Source organism: Gobius niger, assembly GCF_951799975.1.
Source record: "Gobius niger genome assembly, chromosome: 4".
Lineage (NCBI taxonomy): Eukaryota > Metazoa > Chordata > Actinopteri > Gobiiformes > Gobiidae > Gobius > Gobius niger.
In genome coordinates, this window is record NC_136855.1 from 987,923 (window position 1) to 1,009,304 (window position 21,382).

The 21,382-nt window shown below is 43.5% G+C and overlaps 1 protein-coding gene across 3 annotated transcripts in view; it reads left to right on the forward strand.

Annotated features, from left to right (window-relative positions):
- The window catches only part of map2k5 (mitogen-activated protein kinase kinase 5), a 118,777-nt gene that overhangs the window by 67,385 nt on the left and 30,010 nt on the right, over positions 1–21,382 (forward strand). For all 3 annotated transcript variants that reach the window (XM_079555118.1, XM_079555119.1, XM_079555120.1), the window contains 5 exons: positions 1,774–1,824; positions 2,558–2,629; positions 6,846–6,875; positions 19,954–19,980; positions 20,192–20,224. In XM_079555118.1, the coding sequence (XP_079411244.1) occupies positions 1,774–1,824; positions 2,558–2,629; positions 6,846–6,875; positions 19,954–19,980; positions 20,192–20,224 (213 nt within the window). The remainder of the gene's footprint in view (positions 1–1,773; positions 1,825–2,557; positions 2,630–6,845; positions 6,876–19,953; positions 19,981–20,191; positions 20,225–21,382) is intronic.

A 21,382-nucleotide genomic window follows, 5' to 3' on the forward strand; every position in this document is an offset into this window, starting at 1 on the left:
GATTCTAGCCTCTCTGTCCTCACCCTATAGCTCCTGACCTTTGACCTTTCATGGGGTCGGCTGTTAGATCTATGCAGTTAGTGAACTTTTGCTTCAGCAGCATTTGCCCAGTTGGACCGTCCTGACCCAGGGGGGCAGTGACGTCACCGACAGCTGCTGTTCTTCTTCTATGAGGTTATTGGCAGACTGCAGGCAAACAAAAGCACATGTCGCCCCCTACTGTATTACATGTGCAACAACATTGGTGCAGTGGTTTTATGGGATGGCTATGATGATGAAGTGGCTATGATAGTTAGCATCAGAGGTCCCTATGCTAAAGTGGCTATGATAGTTAGCATCAGAGGTCCCTATGCTAAAGTGGCTATGATAGTTAGCACCAGAGGTCCCTATGCTAAAGTGGCTATGATAGTTAGCATCAGAGGTCCCTATGCTAAAGTGGCTATGATAGTTAGCACCAGAGGTCCCTATGCTTAAAGTGGCTATGATAGTTAGCACCAGAGGTCCCTATGCTAAAGTGGCTATGAGAGTTAGCATCAGAGGTCCCTATGCTAAAGTGGCTATGATAGTTAGCACCAGAGGTCCCTATGCTAAAGTGGCTATGATAGTTAGCACCAGAGGTCCCTATGCTAAAGTGGCTATGAGAGTTAGCATCAGAGGTCCCTATGCTAAAGTGGCTATGATAGTTAGCACCAGAGGTCCCTATGCTAAAGTGGCTATGATAGTTAGCATCAGAGGTCCTTATGCTAAAGTGGCTATGATAGTTAGCATCAGAGGTCCTTATGCTAAAGTGGCTATGATAGTTAGCATCAGAGGTCCCTATGCTAAAGTGGCTATGATAGTTAGCACCAGAGGTCCCTATGCTAAAGTGGCTATGATAGTTAGCATCAGAGGTCCCTATGCTAAAGTGGCTATGATAGTTAGCACCAGAGGTCCCTATGCTAAAGTGGCTATGATAGTTAGCATCAGAGGTCCCTATGCTAAAGTGGCTATGATAGTTAGCATCAGAGGTCCCTATGCTAAAGTGGCTATGATAGTTAGCATCAGAGGTCCCTATGCTAAAGTGGCTATGATAGTTAGCACCAGAGGTCCCTATGCTAAAGTGGCTATGCTAGTTAGCACCAGAGGTCCCTATGCTAAAGTGGCTATGAGAGTTAGCATCAGAGGTCCCTATGCTAAAGTGGCTATGCTAGTTAGCACCAGAGGTCCCTATGCTAAAGTGGCTATGATAGTTAGCATCAGAGGTCCCTATGCTAAAGTGGCTATGCTAGTTAGCACCAGAGGTCCCTATGCTAAAGTGGCTATGATAGTTAGCATTGAGGCTCCTTCCCCCAACTCCTTCCTAAGTGACAGCCCAATTCCTGGTTTCGTTTCCTGGTTAAATAGAATAAAGAGTGTAAATGTTGATCTGAATAAGTTAAGCTAAAGTCCCTGGTTCCTAAGCCCCTCCCCTTGTCCACATCTACATGACTGACTGCATTAAGATTGAGGAAAAGATTCAAAGATTACTCAAACGTGCGTGGGTTTTTGCAGAACGCCTTAATAATTTCCCCAGGTCGAGCTGCGCTAACATGTTCCGTCCGTGTTCTGTCTCACATTAAAGCTCCAGGACGTGGTGAAAATCCGCAGCGTCAGCAGAATGTTGATCTGAAAACAAATTAAAAGTAACTTGTCCCGGACGTGGTTTCGTCAGACGCTGATTGATTGTTTTTTATCACAGATGTTTGGTGAAGCTTCGGTGAAGCTTTTTGACTGTGACGTGTTTTTCTTTTGCAGTTGGTGAACTCCATCGCCAAAACATACGTGGGAACGAACGCTTATATGGCGGTAAGTATTAGTCATAGTGATGGAGGTTTACTGGTTTGGAAGGAGGGGGAGGGAGGTTGAGGGCGGGGGGGGGGCGGGGAGCGTGTGTCAACAGTTAACAATTTGATGATGTCGGCAACAATACTATTAGGTTTATGCACCATTACTTAATTTTCCTTTGGATGTTTGGATTTTCCTCATATATATGTTTGTTAAGTGTGACGTCACCACTTCCACTTCCGGGTCCGGCAAATATGTGAGAACAGAAAAAACAGAAAAAACTCATAAAAACATCCATCAGTATTTCTAAAACTCGACAGAGAGTTACTGAACCGAACTCAGACTTTATTGAAGAGACCAGTCATTCTTTAACAGCAGCCACTTTAAAGGAAGGCTCTTGGTATCGGGTAATATCGGATATCGGCCGATGCTCAAACCCATAAATGCTGGATCGGTGCATTTCTGATTTATTAAAGTGACTCGCGCTGTAGCTCCAGTCTCTGCCTCCATGTCTGCGAGGTCCAAAAAACTGGATTAGACTGGACTGAGCAGGCGAAGTATGTCAGAAAACATGGACCGGACCGGCACAGATACATGAGTTTCTAATGGATTAGCAGAACAGCTTTGGTAAACACGCTTGTTTAAAGATTATTGATTAGCGCTGCAGTAAAAGGCGGGGGCGGGGCCAGAAGAATGTAAGGGGACACACTGTGCTGGGGCTCCTCTGATGTTGTCCTGTGTCTCTGATCCACAGCCCGAGAGAATATCCGGGGAGCAGTACGGCATCCACGCAGACGTGTGGAGCGTCGGCATCTCGCTCATGGAGGTACAGTTATGTTTTTACTCTGATGTGTTGTGCTAAAACATGGCCGCAAAGGAATCACAAGCAAAACACTCAAATCTGCATTTATCAGGGTGCCGTCGATTTGTAAGCAGGCCGACGGCCCACAATGGTGGCTTGTATTGTTTTGTATTGTCGGCCGAGCAGAATGAATGACGGCAGATAAACAGGACCCCCCCAGAGGCCCGGCTGACACTCTGTTTTCAGATCACAGTTTCATTTGTGCTGCTCTCTTGTCCTCCCACCGACTCCATTGATTCCCCATCTGTAACTGTCCTTTCTCTGGAAACAAGCGACCCCCCTGCCCCCCCCCCCCCGTCGATACCAGCTCATATCTGCACCATTATCCCCGTAATGGATGAGGACGAGGACAGATAACATGTCACAATTATTGACATGATTCCTCCATGATTTAGATTGACTTTGGGAACATGGAGGGCGTCGCACTCGTACGGCTGAGACTCCGACACACACGAGACACGGACATCCCAGTCACTCCACAACAGATATATATATATACATATATATATATATATGGTGGCACAGTGGTTAGCGCTCTGCTTCACTGTGGAAGGTCCCGGGTTCGACTCCCACCTGGACGGGCCTTTCTGTGGGGTTTGCACGTTCTCCCCGTGTCTGTTTAGGTTTGTAGTAAAAACATGTACAATAGCTGGTTTCAGGTCACATCACAGCTTTCTAAAGCCTATAATATTACGTAAAATGATTTAGTTTTTGAGGAGATGTTTGGTCTTGTACAGAGAGATCATGGACCAGTCACTGATGTTAAAGATCATCACATTTTCTTTTTAGATACGACTTGTGAAAGTGTGATGCAGTTCATAGGAAGAACTGAATCCTCCAGCAGGTGTTTCTGAGCTCCAGCCTGGCTCCACATCTGGAGACGGTCCCCGAGCACCGGCCCAGGCTGGAGCTCACGGCTCCTCCAGGTCACCCAGACTCTGAGGACGGGTCACACGCAGAGATTCATAAAGTATAACTTAACTCGGCTCGAAAAAACACAAATTAAACATCTCATAAAATTAGAATATTTTGAAAATGAAAATTATTATAACAAACAAAGGCTTGACATCTGTCACTTTCCATGTCATGGGTCTAAATCATATATTAGTTTTACATTTTAAGAGACAGACATAGAAAACAGAAATAAAAACACTTCTTTCCCATGTAGAAAAAAAATATTTCTACAATTCTGTTCCCCCATTTAACCCCCAATGTTTTTCAATCCTCCCCTCTCCCCCCCCTTTTTTTTGTCCCCCCCCCAAAAAAAAATAATAAAAATTCCCAATATTTTTGTAAATGGCTTATTTTAGTTTCTTGGTTTATTTGTTCGGGACAGTGCATGTTTATGAACCCACTGCTCATTTCCATCCGTCGTCCCCCATGTGCACTCTCACACACACTCTCATTCATCCTGGCCTATTGTACATGTTTTTAGTGGTAGGGGAAACCGGAGTACCTGGAGGAAACCCGCACAGACGCGAGGAGAACATGCAAACCCCACAGAAAGGCCCGTCCAGGTGGGAGTCGAACCCGGGACCTTCCACAGTGAAGCACGAGCACTAACCACTGTGCCACCGTGCCGCTCCTTCATGTTTCCCCTTGTTTAAAATGGAGTCCAGTTTGAATCGTGTTTTTTTAGTCCAGATCCAAACCGTGTGAAATCCATAAATATGACTTTAACTCCTGTTTTTATTTGTTTATTGAGCTGTTCTGTCTCTCTCTGCGCCTGTCGTCACATCAGCCGTGTTTAGCTAAATGAAACGCCCCCCCCCCCCCCCCTGCCGCCCCCCCCCCTCCCGTCCCGCTCCATTAGACGTGATCTTTAGCCCACAGGTTTATCTCTTTACGTTCAAGGGGAGACGGCCCGGCCTTTTTGACGTTTTAATAAGGCGGAGTTGCCAATAAGCCGCCCTTGACCGAGATGAAAAATGCCCACCTCACGAGAGAAATGTCAGCGAGGAGAGTCCGCCCCCCCCCAGCCCTTCCCCCCCCCGCCCCGTCAGGCTCCTCATCCCGCTCTGTTCCCAGCAGGAGGCTCACTCCGGGGCTTATTAACTAATAGCTGGTGTGGTTTGATGGAGACGAAGATCTGCACTAAGCTGACCTCAAAGACAATCACAACTTCATTTGCTCAGCGCTTTAAAGCCCCTCTTCTACAAATAAGGCTTAAATCAGGGACAATGTGTGTGTGTGTGGGGACGGGGGGGTTACCGTATCAAAGTCAGCCCCACATTTTCTCCAAAGCTAAAGGCTACATGAAAATAGTGTCAAAAATGAGATAGAAACAAGGATGAAAACGCAACAAAAAAAAGGTTTAAAAATGCATTTTTCTCACATTGTGGCGACAGCGTCTCCAGCTCAGTCACTTCTACAGACTTCAGTTTTTACAGACTGGGATCTGTTCTTACCTGAGCTTAGACGAGTTGATCCGTACCTGTCTGGTCTTTGAGCGTGCCCTCAGTCACAAAACGACCAAAGATGTTTTTAGCATTTGGCCTCTCCCAGTGTATTCCTATAGCTCCAGAAGTGACCGCGCTCTTCCACGGACACAAAGACCCGACAGGTACGGATCAACTCGTCTAAGCTCAGGTAAGAACAGACAGAGGCCTGTTCCTTTAAGAACCCACAGAAACCAGGCAAAACATGAGTTTTTACAGATTTTTTTCACTTGTGATTTTTCACTTATTCAAAAACTTATCAAGATCCAAAATCCCTCTGAAAAAATCTTTGCCACTAATATGTCCCAAAATAAAACCCGTACATTTAAATCTGGTCATTATTTAGATTTCGTTGTTGAAAATATCGGCAATTTAGGCTTTTTTTATATGAAAACAAAACGACAGAAAACTTGTAGTACATTTTTATAACATTACATTTTTATGTAATGTTCAGCAAAAGTTTCAAATTGGTATCTGTACATTTCCCCTGATTCACCTGCAGCGTCTCGCCGTCAAAATCAAAAAATGAAACCTGAACAGAATGTATTTATTTATTGGTTTATTTGGTGCATGTTACTGAACATACATGGGTCTCATGCATGTAAACACGCCACTCCGGATTGTAGCCTTGGGCTAATTTCCACACTCTCACTCATCCTGGCCTATTGTACATGTTTTTAGTGTCAGGGGAAGCCGGTGTACCCGGAGGAAACCTACGCAGACGGGGAGAACATAATAATAATGCACTGGTTTTATATAGCGCTTTTCTGGACACTCAAAGACGCTTTACATTGCACTATTCGTTCACTCCATACTCGGTGGTGGTAAGCTACTATTGTAGCCACAGCTGCCCTGGGGTAGACTGACGGAAGCGAGGCCACCAGTCTGCGCCATCGGCCCCTCCGACCACCACCAACCACTCAGTACATTCACCCCAGGCTTCCTGGTGTTCCCAAACGGTCTCTCATCCAAGTCCTGACCAGGCCCCTCCTGCTGAGCTTCCCAGGTCTGACGGGATCAGGCCGAGCAAAGGCGGGACGGCCACAATACCACAACTCCACACAGAAAGGCCCCGTCCAGGTGGGAATCAAACCCGGGACCTTCTCGCTGTGAAGCACGAGCGCTAACCACTGTGGCACCGTGACGCCCAATCAAATTTAATTCACTTCTACTCACAAATTCTGGTCACTAGATTATTCTCCACCTTTTCAACTCATTACATTTTGCCAAACTGTGTTTGAAATTATTTAGATTTTAAAGTTTGGTGCAGATTCACAAATGTTTCAGCTCGAAATGGAGTCTTTGCCCCAAAAACATTTGTAAAGTGTTTTTTACACACGGCACTAAAGCTAATCTGAGCCGCAGTGCTGTTCACTTTTGTAGTGGCTATGCTGGATTTTGTCCAAGCGGCCTCTAGGGGGCGATCTGAAACAGCTTGCAATGGTTTCTGGAAGCCTTGTGTCCACAAAGAAGTGCACGATTCCCCTGAATGCCCCCCCCCCCCCCCCCGTGTGTTTCCTCTGGGGTCAAAGGGTTTAAACCTCACTCGCTGTAATCAAAGCAAAAGGCGGCGAAGGCTTCAGTCAGAATCCACAATGGAAGTCAGCGTTTGGATCTACCTGACAGGATCACTCTTGACACTAAAGTCATGTGACCTTTAATACTTGTTTTGTTCCCGTGGTCTCACAGATCAGCTCAGATGTTTGTGTCTCCTCTGATCTTCTGCTTCCTCTCGTCCACAGCTGGCCCTGGGCATGTTTCCATATCCACAGGTGAGTTCTCATCACTGCTCTATACCTCCTCCCGTTTCCTCTAAACCAGGTCAGCGCTCGCTTCCTCCCGGCGAGACAACTTTAAACATGATTAGGCCAAGTTCAAATCCAGCTCAAATGTAATTGCCGACCACAGAAGTTGCTTACCAATCGGATCAGGTCTGAAAGAGGTTTAAGAAGGTCTTATCCCTGTAATCCCGGCTCGACAATCTGCATCCAGTTACCTGACTTTACCTCCGATCCTCCTCGTTTACCTCCGATCCTCCTCGCTTTCTTCCTCGCTTTACCTCCGATACCCCTCGCTTTACCTATTTGAAACTTGTCTCTGAGTCGTCCCCCGGATGAGGCGAGTCTCCAGGTCTGGATGAGAAGGGTTAGGGTCAGTTTCAGTCTCCGAGAGGTCTACAGGGTCTGGAGACCAAGGAGATCTCAAAGGGTGGTGTGGAGTCTCTCTGAGGTCTCGGGGACACGGCAGGGACGTCACAGAAACAACTGTGAAGACGTCTCTGTGACCTGAGACAACTCGAGTCTCCACTTGTCTCCAACTAGAGCTGGGCGATACGGTCACACAATAAAATCTCACGGTTCTTTTACTCAGTTTGGACGATTCTGATTGTAATCGAATTTAAAATTAAAATGACATGGGCATGGATAGGGCTGTGCCGGTTTGGATTTTTTCAAATTCCCGCGGTTTTGCGATATACCGCTCACTGGCGTCAAAAGCGTTTTGAGGGGGGGGGGGGGGGGCACATTTGAACAGGTGAGGGGGGCTATCCAAGCACCTGAGCCGCTGTTCTCCTGCCAGACCTGGCGCTTTATGAAAAACTGAGTGAATTAGTCTCTTATTATGAGATGACTCATGTTTGCTGATCATTTATTCAGCTTCAGCCTCTTCACTCCGACCATCGCAAACAAGCATCTCTGCGCTTGTATCTTTACATTTCCCACAAATGCAGATCAGATTGAGTGAAAGGAGAAAGGAAGCATTTACTTGTCAAATGAATTGTTCTGATATTATTTGGCTAAGTTAGAGTCCAGACTTAGAGTCCAGACAGCAGGTTTAACACGCGTGTTGACCGGTTGAACACGCGTGCCAGCCCGGTGCAGTTTCCCCAAACTCAGCTACATCAGTTTCATCACCCGCTTTGTAAACACATCCCAAAATAAAGTTACTGGTCAGGCCTTTGTACTGGTGAAGAAGGAAACACGCTGTCCACCTGCCGAGGACCATGAAGATCCTGCTCCTCCAGGATAATCCGTGAAAAAGTCTGAAAACGAGTCCTTGTGCTTTGGTTTGGTCAGATCTGTCAGTCCAACGATCAGCCTCTGGTCTTCGTAGTTCATCCGTTTTTCCCCGGTTTGCAGAGCCATGTTTACATTTCAGCCGCTCTGAGGTGACGGAGCCGCACAAACAGCTACGCAAAGCGGAGCGTCGTGGCGCGGATAATGCCAGAAACATTTTTTTATGGAAAATGAAACGGTCAGATTTAATTGTTTGCCCTCGCGTCGCCTCTTGAACAGGCCCAGTCTAAACTTGAAGTAAATGCGTCTCATGTGCATATGGAGCTGAATCTCCGCGCTCACGTAGGCCTGATGTGTGACGGCTGCTCCTCGCCTGCTCCTCGCCTGCTCCTCACCTGCTCCTCACCTGCTCCTCACCTGCTCCTCTCCTGCTCCTCTCCTGCTCCTCACCTGCCCCTCACCTGATCCTCACCTGCTCCTCACCTGCTCCTCACCTGCTCCTCACCTGCTCCTCTCCTGCTCCTCTCCTGCTCCTCACCTGCCCCTCACCTGATCCTCACCTGCTCCTCACCTGATCCTCACCTGCTCCTCTCCTGCTCCTCACCTGCTCCTCACCTGCTCCTCACCTGCTCCTCTCCTGCTCCTCTCCTGCTCCTCACCTGCCCCTCACCTGATCCTCACCTGCTCCTCTCCTGCTCCTCACCTGATCCTCACCTGCTCCTCACCTGCTCAGGGCGGCGGCTTTTTCATTTTATTTTCACCTGTGGCTCGTCTTTTTTGAGACTTTTGTTCATTGAGACACTTATTCGGGTTTATTTTTAGTTCCTTTTTCTGGTTAAATTTCGTTTACTTAAAGGCATTTTTTTTTTTTGCGGTGATGGCGGTGAGGAACGGTATGGCGGTAATCCGGTTACCGGCCCAGGCCTAGGCATGGAGCAGCGGACGCCATTTTACCTTTTAGCCATTTTCCAAATCGTCTGTTTTTAAAGGCATTTTTAAAGGAATTAATTGAATTCATTTGATTTATCGCCCAGCCCTATCTCCAGCTACTATATAACGCTATAACTAGTCTATAACTAGTCTATAACTAGTCTATAACTAGTCTCCAGGCCAGTGAGGTCGCCCTGTATTTGTGCTCAGTCAGTCCGAGCTGTGGAGACTGCCGCTCACAGAAGTCTTCTTCTTCAATAACACAAATGAAAGTGGGCGTGGCTCAGGTGGACCCAGAGGCACTACAGGGCCCCAAAGCACGTCGATATAACAAATACTTTGAAAAATAACTATTTGACAGGAAAAATCGTTTTTTATTTGAGCGTCTGAGTTCCACAAAGTTCAGCACAGTGAGCCAAGCCAAAGAAAGAATAAGTAAATAAATGAGAAAGCAGTAGGCAGAAGCTTACGCTTGTTGGCACCTTTACAAAATACATTTATTTGCTATAATTCACGACCTAAAACCGGTGTTTACCTTAAAGCCATTTCTAGATGTTGCCTTGTAATTTTAGCTTGAATTTTGTGATTTGCCTCAGGTGCTCTGTGGAGCGGGTCACACTGTTTTTAATGCAAGCTAGCTGATACCATAGACATGCACTAGCCTAGCACTAGCCTAGCACTAGCCTAGCGCCACGAAGCTCTTCAAATATAAGAACTGAGTGAATAACAAAAAATAATATCTCCATAAATCAGCAAGACTCTGGATAATGAGGCCCTATGTCAAACATCCTGAACCATCCCTTTAATGGTTCTGAAGACGAGTCGGCCTCAGTGAGGAGGAGTAAACTGCCTCTGGGTGAAGTCATGTTGATGTGACTCCAGTTCCAGTGTTTCCCTGAAAACTTTGCGGTTCCTCTGAATCAGGAGTAATGCTCGTGCCTGAGCGGGTGTGGCGGGAGCTGGCAGAGCGCCGTCCTCGTCTCAGTGTTAATTTTCCCCCTGGTCCATATGGCGCCGCAGACAGTTCACCTGCAGGCGGTGCAGCAGCAGCAGCAGCACGGCGCTCGCACCGCGCTCGCACCGCGCTCGTCAGGCACAGCAGCCAACGTCCCGAGGCAGAGCTGTCATCTCTGCAGACGCTTCCACAGCTGTCTGAGCTCCACGTCCTGCACCAGCGCCAGGCGGAGGGGCTCACTGTCCACTCCCAGCAGGCACGGGGGGGACCGGATCCAGGCACGGGACCGGGTCCACTTACAACAGGCACGGGGCGTAACTGCACCGTTGACAAGCCTCTCCCGGCAGCACGTTTTTCAAGCTCTCATTTGTGAACTCGTTCCTCGAGCTTTTGTCCCGATGTAGCGATTTCAAACTACCCCCCATTCACCTTACCCCCCCGGTACTTTGAAATTGATTTCAGACTACAGGGGGTAACTTGAAATCAGTTTCAAATTACCCCCGGGGTAATTTGAAACTGATTTCAAGTTACCCCCCCTGATTTCAGATTACCCCCGCCGCAATATGTATTGTTTGTTTGGCACGGCTGTGTTAAATAGAAAATGCCCGGATGTTAATTGCTAATAATAGCTACAACTCTCGTAACTTTTCATCTGGTAAGGTTAGCTTTAGCTCGTAAACTCCACTATCCTTAAGTTTAGGGCTAAGGTAAGGTTAGCTTTAGCCCGTAAACTCCACTATACTTAGGGTTAGGGCTAAGGTAAAGTTAGCTTTAGCTCGTAAACTCCACTATCCTTAAGTTTAGGGCTAAGGTAAGGTTAGCTTTAGTTCGTAAACTCCACTATCCTTAAGGTTAGGGCTAAGGTAAGGTTAGCTTTAGTTCGTAAACTCCACTATCCTTAAGGTTAGGGCTAAGGTAAGGTTAGCTTTAGTTCGTAAACTCCACTATCCTTAAGGTTAGGGCTAAGGTAAGGTTTGCTTTAGTTCGTAAACTCCACTATCCTTAAGTTTAGGGCTAAGGTAAGGTTAGCTTTAGTTCGTAAACTCCACTATCCTTAAGTTTAGGGCTAAGGTAAGGTTTGCTTTAGTTCGTAAACTCTACTATCCTTAAGGTTAGGGCTAAGGTAAGGTTTGCTTTAGTTCGTAAACTCTACTATCCTTAAGGCTAAGGTAAGGTTAGCTTTAGTTCGTAAACTCCACTATCCTTAAGGTTAGGGCTAAGGTAAGGTTTGCTTTAGTTCGTAAACTCTACTATCCTTAAGGCTAAGGTAAGGTTAGCTTTAGTTCCTAAACTCCACTATCCTTAAGGTTAGGGCTAAGGTAAGGTTTGCTTTAGTTCGTAAACTCCACTATCCTTAAGGTTAGGGCTAAGGTAAGGTTAGCTTTAGTTCCTAAACTCCACTATCCTTAAGGTTAGGGCTCCAACCGCGGTTCCTGTAAGGTATTTTATGGATGAAGAAAGCGGTTGAGAGGGGGTAATCTGAAATCAGGGGGGGTAGCTTGAAATCGCGTTCATTTTACCCCCGGGGGTAACTGATTTCAAATTACCGGGGGGTAGTCTGAAATGGGGGGTAGTTTAAAATCTTTACACCGGGATTAGCTTTGTGTGTTTCTTCAGTGCGGTTTAAAGAGTGACCTCAGTCCCTCGCAAGTCCTCGATCAGCCTGCAGGGCCCCCTAGTTTAAAAAGGACAAAAAACATAGAATATTAGTCGCTCCGGAGTATAAGACGCTGCAAAACTATGAAAGAAAGTGCGACTTATATTCCGGAAGATACGGTAATAATATTCACACATCTTTAGTTAACCCCTTAACTCCCACCTGAACCGAGCACATTTTCTCCAGTTTGGCTTTACCCCAATCCAAAAGCTTCTGGAAAAAAGCTGTGAAAATAGCAACAAAACTGAGACGAAAACAATGATGGAAATGTGACAAAAAAGTGACGAAAAATTGATGAAAAAGTGGCAAAATATTTATGAAAAAGTGTCAAAAATGTCACAAAAATGTCACAAGAAATGGAGAAAAAACGGACGAAAAAATGACAAAAAATTGACAAAATATGACAAAAAAATACAAAAATATTACAAAAAAATGATAAAAAATTGATAAAAAATTGGCAAAAAAATGACAAAAATATGACAAAAAAATGATTGAAAAATGTACGAAAAAATGACAAAAATGTGACAAAAAAGTGACAAGAATGAGACAAAAAAATTACAAAAAATGGACGAAAAAAATTGACAAAAAAATGACAAAAATGTGACGAAAAATTACTAAAAAGGTGACAAAAAAAATGACAAAATTACAAAAATGAGTTGAATACCCAACAAAAAAAATGCTGGAAAAAAAATCTGATGACGTGAGGAAAAAGATCCTCTCGGTTCAGGCGGGAGTTAAGAGGTTTAAAGGAACACGTCGCTGTTTTTCCACACTGAGATCTGTTCTTACCTGAGCTTAGACTTCACCCCGTTTGGAGCCATAGGAATACACAGGGAGAGGCCAAATGCTAACAACAACTTTGGTCGTTTTGCGTGACTGAGCGCACACACAAATACCAAACAGGTACACATCAGCTCGTCTAAGCTCAGGAAAGAACAGATCTCAGTCTGGAAAACGGTGCCTGTTCCTTTAAGAGGCATCTGTCAGTACAGTAACGAATATCCAAATATCCAAAACGGAACAAAGACAGATCTGATTCATTCCAGAACAGAATTCCTGCGGCGCTAAAAGGTCTTCCATCGTTTATGATTTTGTGAAGCGATACGAGTAGTTTGATCACCCCGTACCTGTTGTTTTGTGACTGCAGACTCTAAATCCGCTCTGATGGCGAGGCCTGCTCTCGTTTGTTCGTCCCGTTTGATGGCAGTGTGACAGAGCCGCCGCGTTGCTGTTGTTTTGAGCGCCGTCCCCTCGCGTTTGTCATGATTAGAGCTCGCGCCTTTAATTCCTCGGCGCCACATGCTGCCATTCATTTGCATACTTTGTCAGGAGTTAATGGAGTTCTGGCGCGGCTCGCTCGGAAAGTCTTTGAAGACTTCAGAGCAGTGTGATGTGTATACAGCCGCCAGCGCTTTTCCCTCTGATTGATTCGATGCCGTTTGTTTTCTCCCTGTTTTTTCGCGGCTCCTCATTTTGTCACACTTTCTTAAATTCACAAGCGAGTCTTAAAACACAGTAAGGTTCATCAAACCCCATTACACTTTAATTTATTCACTGCATCATAATGTTGATCTTTAGTTCTTTTTTCGCTTCTTAAAGGATCAAAAGTAAAGTTTACCACCAGCGTTTCTTTGATTCTGCGGATTTGTTCGTGGGCGGAAGTTTGTTTGTTGGATTTCGACGGAGTGATTATAGCAAAGCAGTCGTCTGGACTAGAGTATGTTATGGGTATTCCCTAATACTGCATCGATGTCAGCCTCTAGATTCCCTCTGGATCCGGCCCTGATGGAGCCTGGGCTGAAGATGCTCTGGGGGCAGAGGCTTCTGTCGCTCTGAGCTCACACGGTCACATAATCAGATCACTGGAGTTATCAGATTACTCAGTAATCCCATCTAATGCTTTATATTCACTTCAGAAATCTGAGAATCCTAAACTCCGGGTTCTATACATGAGCAGCTGAACTCTCTCCCCTCCCTTCAGTCAGTTCCCAACGCTGGCTGTCGACTGGAGCTGGAAATACAAGTGAGAGCGGAATAGGCCTGGGCGATATGGACCACAAGTATTGATAACGATATATATCGCGATATTATTTCTGCACAGTGAGAGCTGTGAAATGAAAGGTAAAGTCGAAGCCGAAGCCAGAGCAGGATTTCAGAGGCAGTTGTGGTGAAACAGGTCTGAGCACATTCTACACATGAGGACATGGAGGAACATACTTAGTTTGAACATTCTTAAACTCTGTATAGTCTTTAAATAGAAATAGCCTATGAAATAAAATAGGTCAATCTGTTTATGAAGGCAGCGTTTATATATGAAGAGATAAGAAAATAAAGTGCTCAGGTGTGTTTAAAAATCAGCTTGAGACGACCTGTTTCTTTTTGTTAACTTGTTTAGTTCATTGGTTTATTTGGGACAGAGCATGTGAACGAACGAGCCACACCAGACTGTAGCTCAACCGCACTCATTCATCCTGGCCTATTGTACATGTTTTTAGTGGTAGGGGAAACCGGTCTATTTCCATATCTCATTTAAAAATCGATTTATCTTAAATATCGATATATCGGCCAGCCCTAGAGCGCCGCAATAGAGTTTAAATAAATCCAACTCTCTGTGAATCCTCTGGCAGACCCTCCTGCAGAACCTGGTGGAGATGATCGACTTCCATATTCAGACCTACTGTCAAAGTGCTCCATGTGGCATCAGAGCCTTGACTTTGGTGCTTAGTGGATACAACGCAGGGTTAATAATTCAGAGGTCTGTTCAGTAAATTGAGTTTAGGTTTGTTCTTGTTCAGACTGCACGCCCAAAGGTTTATTGCTGCTTCTCTCTGGTGGTGAAGGATGACTTCACCCTAACACTCTCGATGGTCCAGGAACAAAACTAAATCCATAAGGGCCTCATAGACCTCCTGATGATGCACATCCAGGCCCAGACACAGCATCAAATCAAACAAAGTTAAGCATAAAGGAACAGGCCACCGGTTTACACACTGAGATCTGTTCTTACCTTAGAGGAGTTCATGTGTACCTGTCTGGTCTTCACGCGTGTCCTCAGTCACGTGAACACAGACGGCGTTAGCATTTAGCCTCTCCTCCTCTATAGCTCCAAACCAGGTGAAGACAGAAGCTACCGAGCTCTTCCACGTTTTCCTGTTTAAATATGGTTACGTGAAGTGTTACATGATAAAGTGTAATTACACACAATTAAACAATGTGGATTTTCTAAGCAGATAAAAAGGAACTATGTTATAAGGCGTAATAATACCAGGGGTAGTTCGACATCCACACAGTAAAGTGAAGATATTACTGCGCGGATTGCAAACTACTCCTGGTAATATTACACCTTACAATGTAGTTCCCCTCTTTAACCTGACTGAGGACACGCGTGAAGACCAGAGCCGTGAGCTCCGGGACCCACCTCCAGATGTGGAGCCAGGCTGATGGTCAGAATCACCTGGCTGGAGGATTCACCTATTGTGTTGTGTATGTTCTTAGTTATGGTGGAAGCTGGAGGAAGCCTACAGGGAGAACAGGCAAACAACGCAGAAAGGCTTTTCTGTTCCACCATGGCCTGGATGGATCTTGAGTAAATGCGTTCAGTGATTCAAAGGTAGCCTCTCTTAACCTCTTAACTCCCGCCTGAACCGAGAGGATCTTTTTCCTCACGTCATCGGATTTTTTTTCCATCATTTTTTTGTTGGGTATTCAACTCCTTTTTGTCACATTTTGTCATTTTTTTGTCAATTTTTTCATCAAATTTTTATCACATTTTTGTCATTTTTTTTGTCACATTTTTATCAAATTTTTGTCAAATTTTTGGCATTTTTTTGTCACATTTTTTTGTCACATTTTTTTGTCACATTTTTGTCATTTTTCACATTTTTGTCATTTTTTAATCAAATTTTTGTCATTTTTTTGTCATTTTTAATCAAATTTTTGTCATTTTTTTGTCATTTTTTAATCAAATTTTTGTCATTTTTTTTGTCACATTTTTATCAAATTTTTGTCAAATTTTTGGCATTTTTTTGTCACATTTTTTTGTCACATTTTTTTGTCACATTTTTGTCATTTTTCACATTTTTGTCATTTTTTAATCAAATTTTTGTCATTTTTTTGTCATTTTTTAATCAAATTTTTGTCATTTTTTTGTCATTTTTTAATCAAATTTTTGTCATTTTTTTTGTCACATTTTTTGTCACATTTTTGTCATTTTTTTCACATTTTTGTCATTTTTTGTCAAATTTTTTGTCATTTTTTTTGTCACATTTTTATCAAATTTTTGTAAAAAATTTTCGTCCATTTTTTATCACATTTTTGTCATTTTTTGTCACTTTTTCATCAAATCTTTGTCACATTTTTGTCATATTTTTTGTCATGTTTTAGTCACATTTTCGTCATTTTTTCGTCAAATTTTTATCACATTTTTGTCGTTTTTTTTGTCATTTTTTAGTCACATTTTTGTCATTTTTTGTCAAATTTTTGTACTTTTTTTGTCACATTTTTGTAATTTTTTGTCACATTTTTTGTCACATTTTTGTAATTTTTTTGTCACATTTTTATCAATTTTTTGTCAAATTTTTATCAAATTTTTGTCACATTTTTTCGTCAATGTTTTCTCACTTTTTTGTCACATTTCCATCATTGTTTTCGTCTTAGTTTTGTTGCTATTTTCTCACCTTTTCTCCAGAAGCTTTTGGACTGGGGGTAAAGCCAAACTGGAGAAAATGTGCTCGGTTCAGGTGGGAGTTAAGGGGTTAAAGCATCTTTTCACCTTTAATACTTTATTCAGTTGTTTTCTCCACCAAAGAAAAAACTAATGACTGTTGTTCCGCCGTGTCTTAGTAAACTTTGGGTTCTTTGGACAGGGCTGAGGAGCTACGATCGCTGAGGGCCTCCGCCATGTTCAGTCACTGATTAATTCGCCCATAGATTTCCACGGCCTTTGTTCCCGTCCTTTTCAGAGCGAACAGTGTCAGGTGTAACTTGGCTCTTTAGTCCGACTGTATAGTGTTACTCGTGTATAACGGCGAGGGCAGCGCAGAAACAGTTAACGCTCTGATGTCTAACTAAGCCTCCTACAAGAAGAAAAACTACTCAATTATGCTTGAATAACTTGTTCTCCCACTATCCAATTTCAACTTGAACAGCTTGCAATTTGGTCCGAGTAATTATTTCTGAACAAATGAGTTTTCTATAGTGGCCTCTAATGCGCGTGAATCAGGAGGCGCCCTGAGTGTCTGCTGGTGTTTACAGAGTATGCAAACCTGTATTTAATTGAGTGAATCAATAAGCGCTTTAATGCACTGTCAAAGCGGCCGAGGGAGAACGTGCAATTTATTTACCAGGCAAAGTGAGGCCGGGTCCTGAACTCCGAGGCCTGTGCTGAGCTCGGCACAGTCTGAGCGCCGGAGCCCGGGAGCCAGTTTGTCTTCAGCGCCCGGACTTCTGCACACTACGAAAAGTAAATATCAAGGCTTAACCCCTTAACTCCCACCTGAACCCAGCACATTTTTTACCCCAGTCCAAAAGCCTCTGCAAATAGCAACAAAACTGAGACGAAAACAATGATGGAAATGTGACAAAAAGTGAGAAAACATTGACAAAAAAGACAAATTTATGAAAAAGTGGCAAAAATGTCACTAGAAATTGACAAAAAATGGAGGAAAAAATGACACAAATGTGACAAAATTTGACCAAAAAAAATTACAAAAATGTGATTAAAAAAGTGACAAAAATGTGACAAAAATTTGACAAAATGTGACAAAAAATTACAAAAAAGTGATAAAAATTCGACAAAAAAAAGGACAAAAATGTGATTAAAAAAAATTGATGAAAAAATGACAAAAAATTGACAAAAAAAGTTACAAAAATGAGTTGAACACCCAACAAAAAAATGGAGAAAAAAAATCTGATGACGTGAGGAAAAAGATCCTCTCGGTTCAGGCGGGAGTTAAGAGGTTAAGGAAACACTGTTGTTGTTTACCACAAAGCGTTGTAGCATCAACTTTCTCAGTTTTCCAACTTTTATTGCAAAAGTTGTTGACGTCAACAAAGGTTTTCTTTCAAAATGATCAAATGTGGCATTTTCTCTGAGTGAACAAATGACTGAGGTAAAGTCACTGTGTGGAAAACTGCTGTTTACATTTTGCTACAATTGTTGATTTTGTTTTACTAAAACTAGGATTTTGCCATAGTTAACATTTGTATTGATGTAGATAGTGTTTCATGCTCGACATCGCTGTGTTTGGCCCGCGACCCACAGGCACTTTTTCATTTTGGCCTCGGAGACAAAAAGTTTGGGCCCCCCTGGCGTAGCTGCTGCGTTAGCATTTATCTCCGCTAACCCGGCTGTAGGGATTTTGGTAAATCTGACTTTTACAGCAGTAGGTTCATGTTTGACTCATGGTTCTGATACTTAAGTCTGTTCAGTAACTCTCTGTGGAGTTTCACAAATACTGATTATGGTTTAAAAGAGTTTTTTGTAGTTTCTCGCACATCTGTGAACCAGGAAGTCGAGCTGTGACGTCACCACTGAACAAACAGAGGCTGTGTCCGAATGTCCACCCTCGTCCCTGACCCCCCATTCACTACACAGGCCCGCACTGTATGGTCACTATATAGTGACTATATAGTGACTATATAGTGACTATATAGTCACTATATAGTCACTATATAGTCACTGATTCTGTTGGTGATTCGGACAGAAGACACTAGACACGAGATGTTTTTTTTAATCTGAATTTATTTATTGTTACAAACGTTTATTTTATGAAACAGAACGACTGTTTTGTCACTTGTACAGGCGTTTTATTTGACATTTAAATTTGAATTAAAACCATCATAAAAAAAAACGGAAAAAAACCAAACTCTCCAGCGTGAGCTCAGAGACGCAGAAAGTCGGTCAGAGCCCGGTGTCCGAACACCAGCAGTTTGAGTGACGACATCTGATAAAAGTTTAATAAACTCCAGGAATAAAGTATTTCTGTGATAAAAACCAAACTCAGAGACAGTGGAATATTTATGATAAATACGAGTCAGATACTTTATATTTCACATGGATTTTACATGAATGGCTTGGATTATTCGAGAGGAAACTATCGGTCATTTAGCTCCAGCTAAAGGTTAGCGGCTAACGTTAGCATCTTTTCACCGTAACCGTTTATATTTAGGTCGTTTATTCCTGAGAAACACAAACACTCGACTGAAACAGCTGATTTACTTCAGTCATGTTTAGTTCAAAGACCTGTCTCTGTCAGGCTCTTCTCTGACTCTCCCAGTGCATTGTGGGAAATATTGACCCGTTTAGTGACCATCGATGCTCACTACTTTTCCAGATGCATTGTGGGAAATTTCGAGTGCACTACTTTTTTCTCTCTGGACATTCGGACACCCCTACAACATGGCGTGAGCACTATGTAGTCACTATATAGTCACTATAGTTACTATATAGGGAATAGTGTGGACATTCGGATACAGCCGTAGAGTTCGGTATATTCCACAGTTTGTATCCATGGAAACTGACTTCATTTTGTTCTTGCAGCGCTCGGTGTAAGAACAAATTTGTGTCTTAAGAACGAGCCTTTAGGGTAAAACTCCAAACCCTCCAAAATCACTGGCAGTGGATTCACACGAGCAGAAACGTCAGGAATATTTACTTTGTACCCGAGGTCCAGCGGTCAGTACTGGAGAATAGGGCTTTAATGATCAAGCTCCGCCCCCTCCTCCTGATTGGACCTGGCAGGCTGGTTCACAGTAAAAGCCCGTCTCATTGGTCGACGTGGGAGGAAACCAGAAACCATTGGCTGCAGAGAACGGGAAAGGTTTCAGAGCTGTTTTAAACTCTTCGTCCCGGCTGATTGGCTGATCCGGGCTGGTGTACTTATCGTTCAGGGGTTGCCATGTTGCCTCGCAGTAATTATCCCGCCGTCTCTCCGCTCTAATCAGCGTCCTCCTCTTGTACCTGTGAATCCGACATGGCGGCCCCGCTGTAAACGCTCGCCCTGTACCAGATCCCGCCCCCTCCTCCCCCCCCCCCCTCCTCTTCGACACAACCTGGAGGGCAGCAATAAAGCGGCGCTCGGAAATCAGCATTTAGCCCCATCTCCTCCAAACGAGCGCGAGTCCATTAACATTTGTGTGTTTTCATTATGTAAATGGCGCTAACGCGTAGCCGCAGATTGCCGACGGGGAGAGCCATCGTTTTTCCTCCCAGTGATCGTCACGTGTCCGACTTTATGGCCTTGATTATGACACGCTAATTACACGCCGCCTCTTTTCTCTGTGCCTTTTTACAGATCCAGAAGAACCAGGGATCTTTAATGGTGAGTGCAGCCATGTAATCCCGGCTTTTTTTTACGCCCAGGCAAATATTAGATCGTCCCTAAACAGCCGCCATTACATTAGACGGCATAATAAAATCATAATAACATTTCAGATTGGCCGGGGCTCGCTCGGGCCTCGGTGTGCGCCGGCGGAGACGAGCCCCGCCCCCCTCACGTGATGTAAACCCGTGTGTTTGTGTGTTTTCCGCAGCCTCTCCAGTTACTCCAATGCATCGTTGATGAGGTGAGTCGCCGTCTTATGTGCTTTTGCATCTAAAGTCAGCGCTAATGGCCCGGAAAGCTTATATTTTGTTTCCTAATGAAGCGAACCACTCAGGCGGCTTTGCTTTGCCTCCCCCCCCCCCCCCCCCCCCCCCACACACACACGCAACCCGTGTCCCCCTGCACACGCCCGGGGCTCCACACGCAGCACACGCTAACGCACACGCGGCGCCGCAGAGGTGGGACCCGGTGCAGCCCGGAGTCATGTACTCGTGAGGAGCCGCTAAACACGAGGAGGATGTTTGTAGGAGAAAGGTTTAGGTTCTGCTGGAATCAGAAACATATAGAAGTGTGGAGGCAGGAAGTGGCTCATTCAGGTTTAAAAGGGAAAAGAGTGAAACACAAGAAAGAAAGGGGAAAATCCCCCCCAAAAAGTTTTAAAAAATAAATACATTTTGGGAAAATAAAAAAAATTAGGAAAAAAAAATTGCAAAAATATGTGTGGGAAAATTTGGGGAAAATTTAGGAAAAATGAAAGAAATAGATGTGGAAAACAATGTGAAAACTTCGGCCAAAATTTGAAAAAAAAAAAAAAAAAAGAATGAAAAATAAATGGGAAAAAATGTTTTAAAAAGTGGAAACAATTGGGGAAAATTTAGGGAAAAAAATTACAAAAAATATGTGTGGGAAAAAAAACAAAGGAAAACTAGTGAATCACAAGTTGTTTTTTTTTAAAAAGGGAAAAAAAAAAGTTTTAAAAAATAAATACATTTTGGGAAAATAAAAAAAATTAGGAAAAAAAAAACAAAAAATATGTGTGGAAAAAAAAATGTGAACATTTGGGGAAAAAATTTAGGAAAAATGAAAAAAATATATGTGGAAAAAATATTTAAAAACTTTATTTTAAAAAAAAAAGAATGAAAAATAAATGGGAAAAAATATTGAAAAAATAAATAAAAAGGAAAACAATGGAGACAATTGGAAACAACAAATGGAAAAAAAATACAAAATTATGTGTGGGAAAAAAAAAGGGGGAAAAATAGGGGATAAAATTCGAAAAACATTTAAAGTGTTTTTTCTGCCTTTTTCTCATTAAAGGCACACTGTGTAACATTTTGGACAGAACTGTTGCCATACATGCAACCAATGAGCGGCTGGACACAGAACATGATATTTTTAC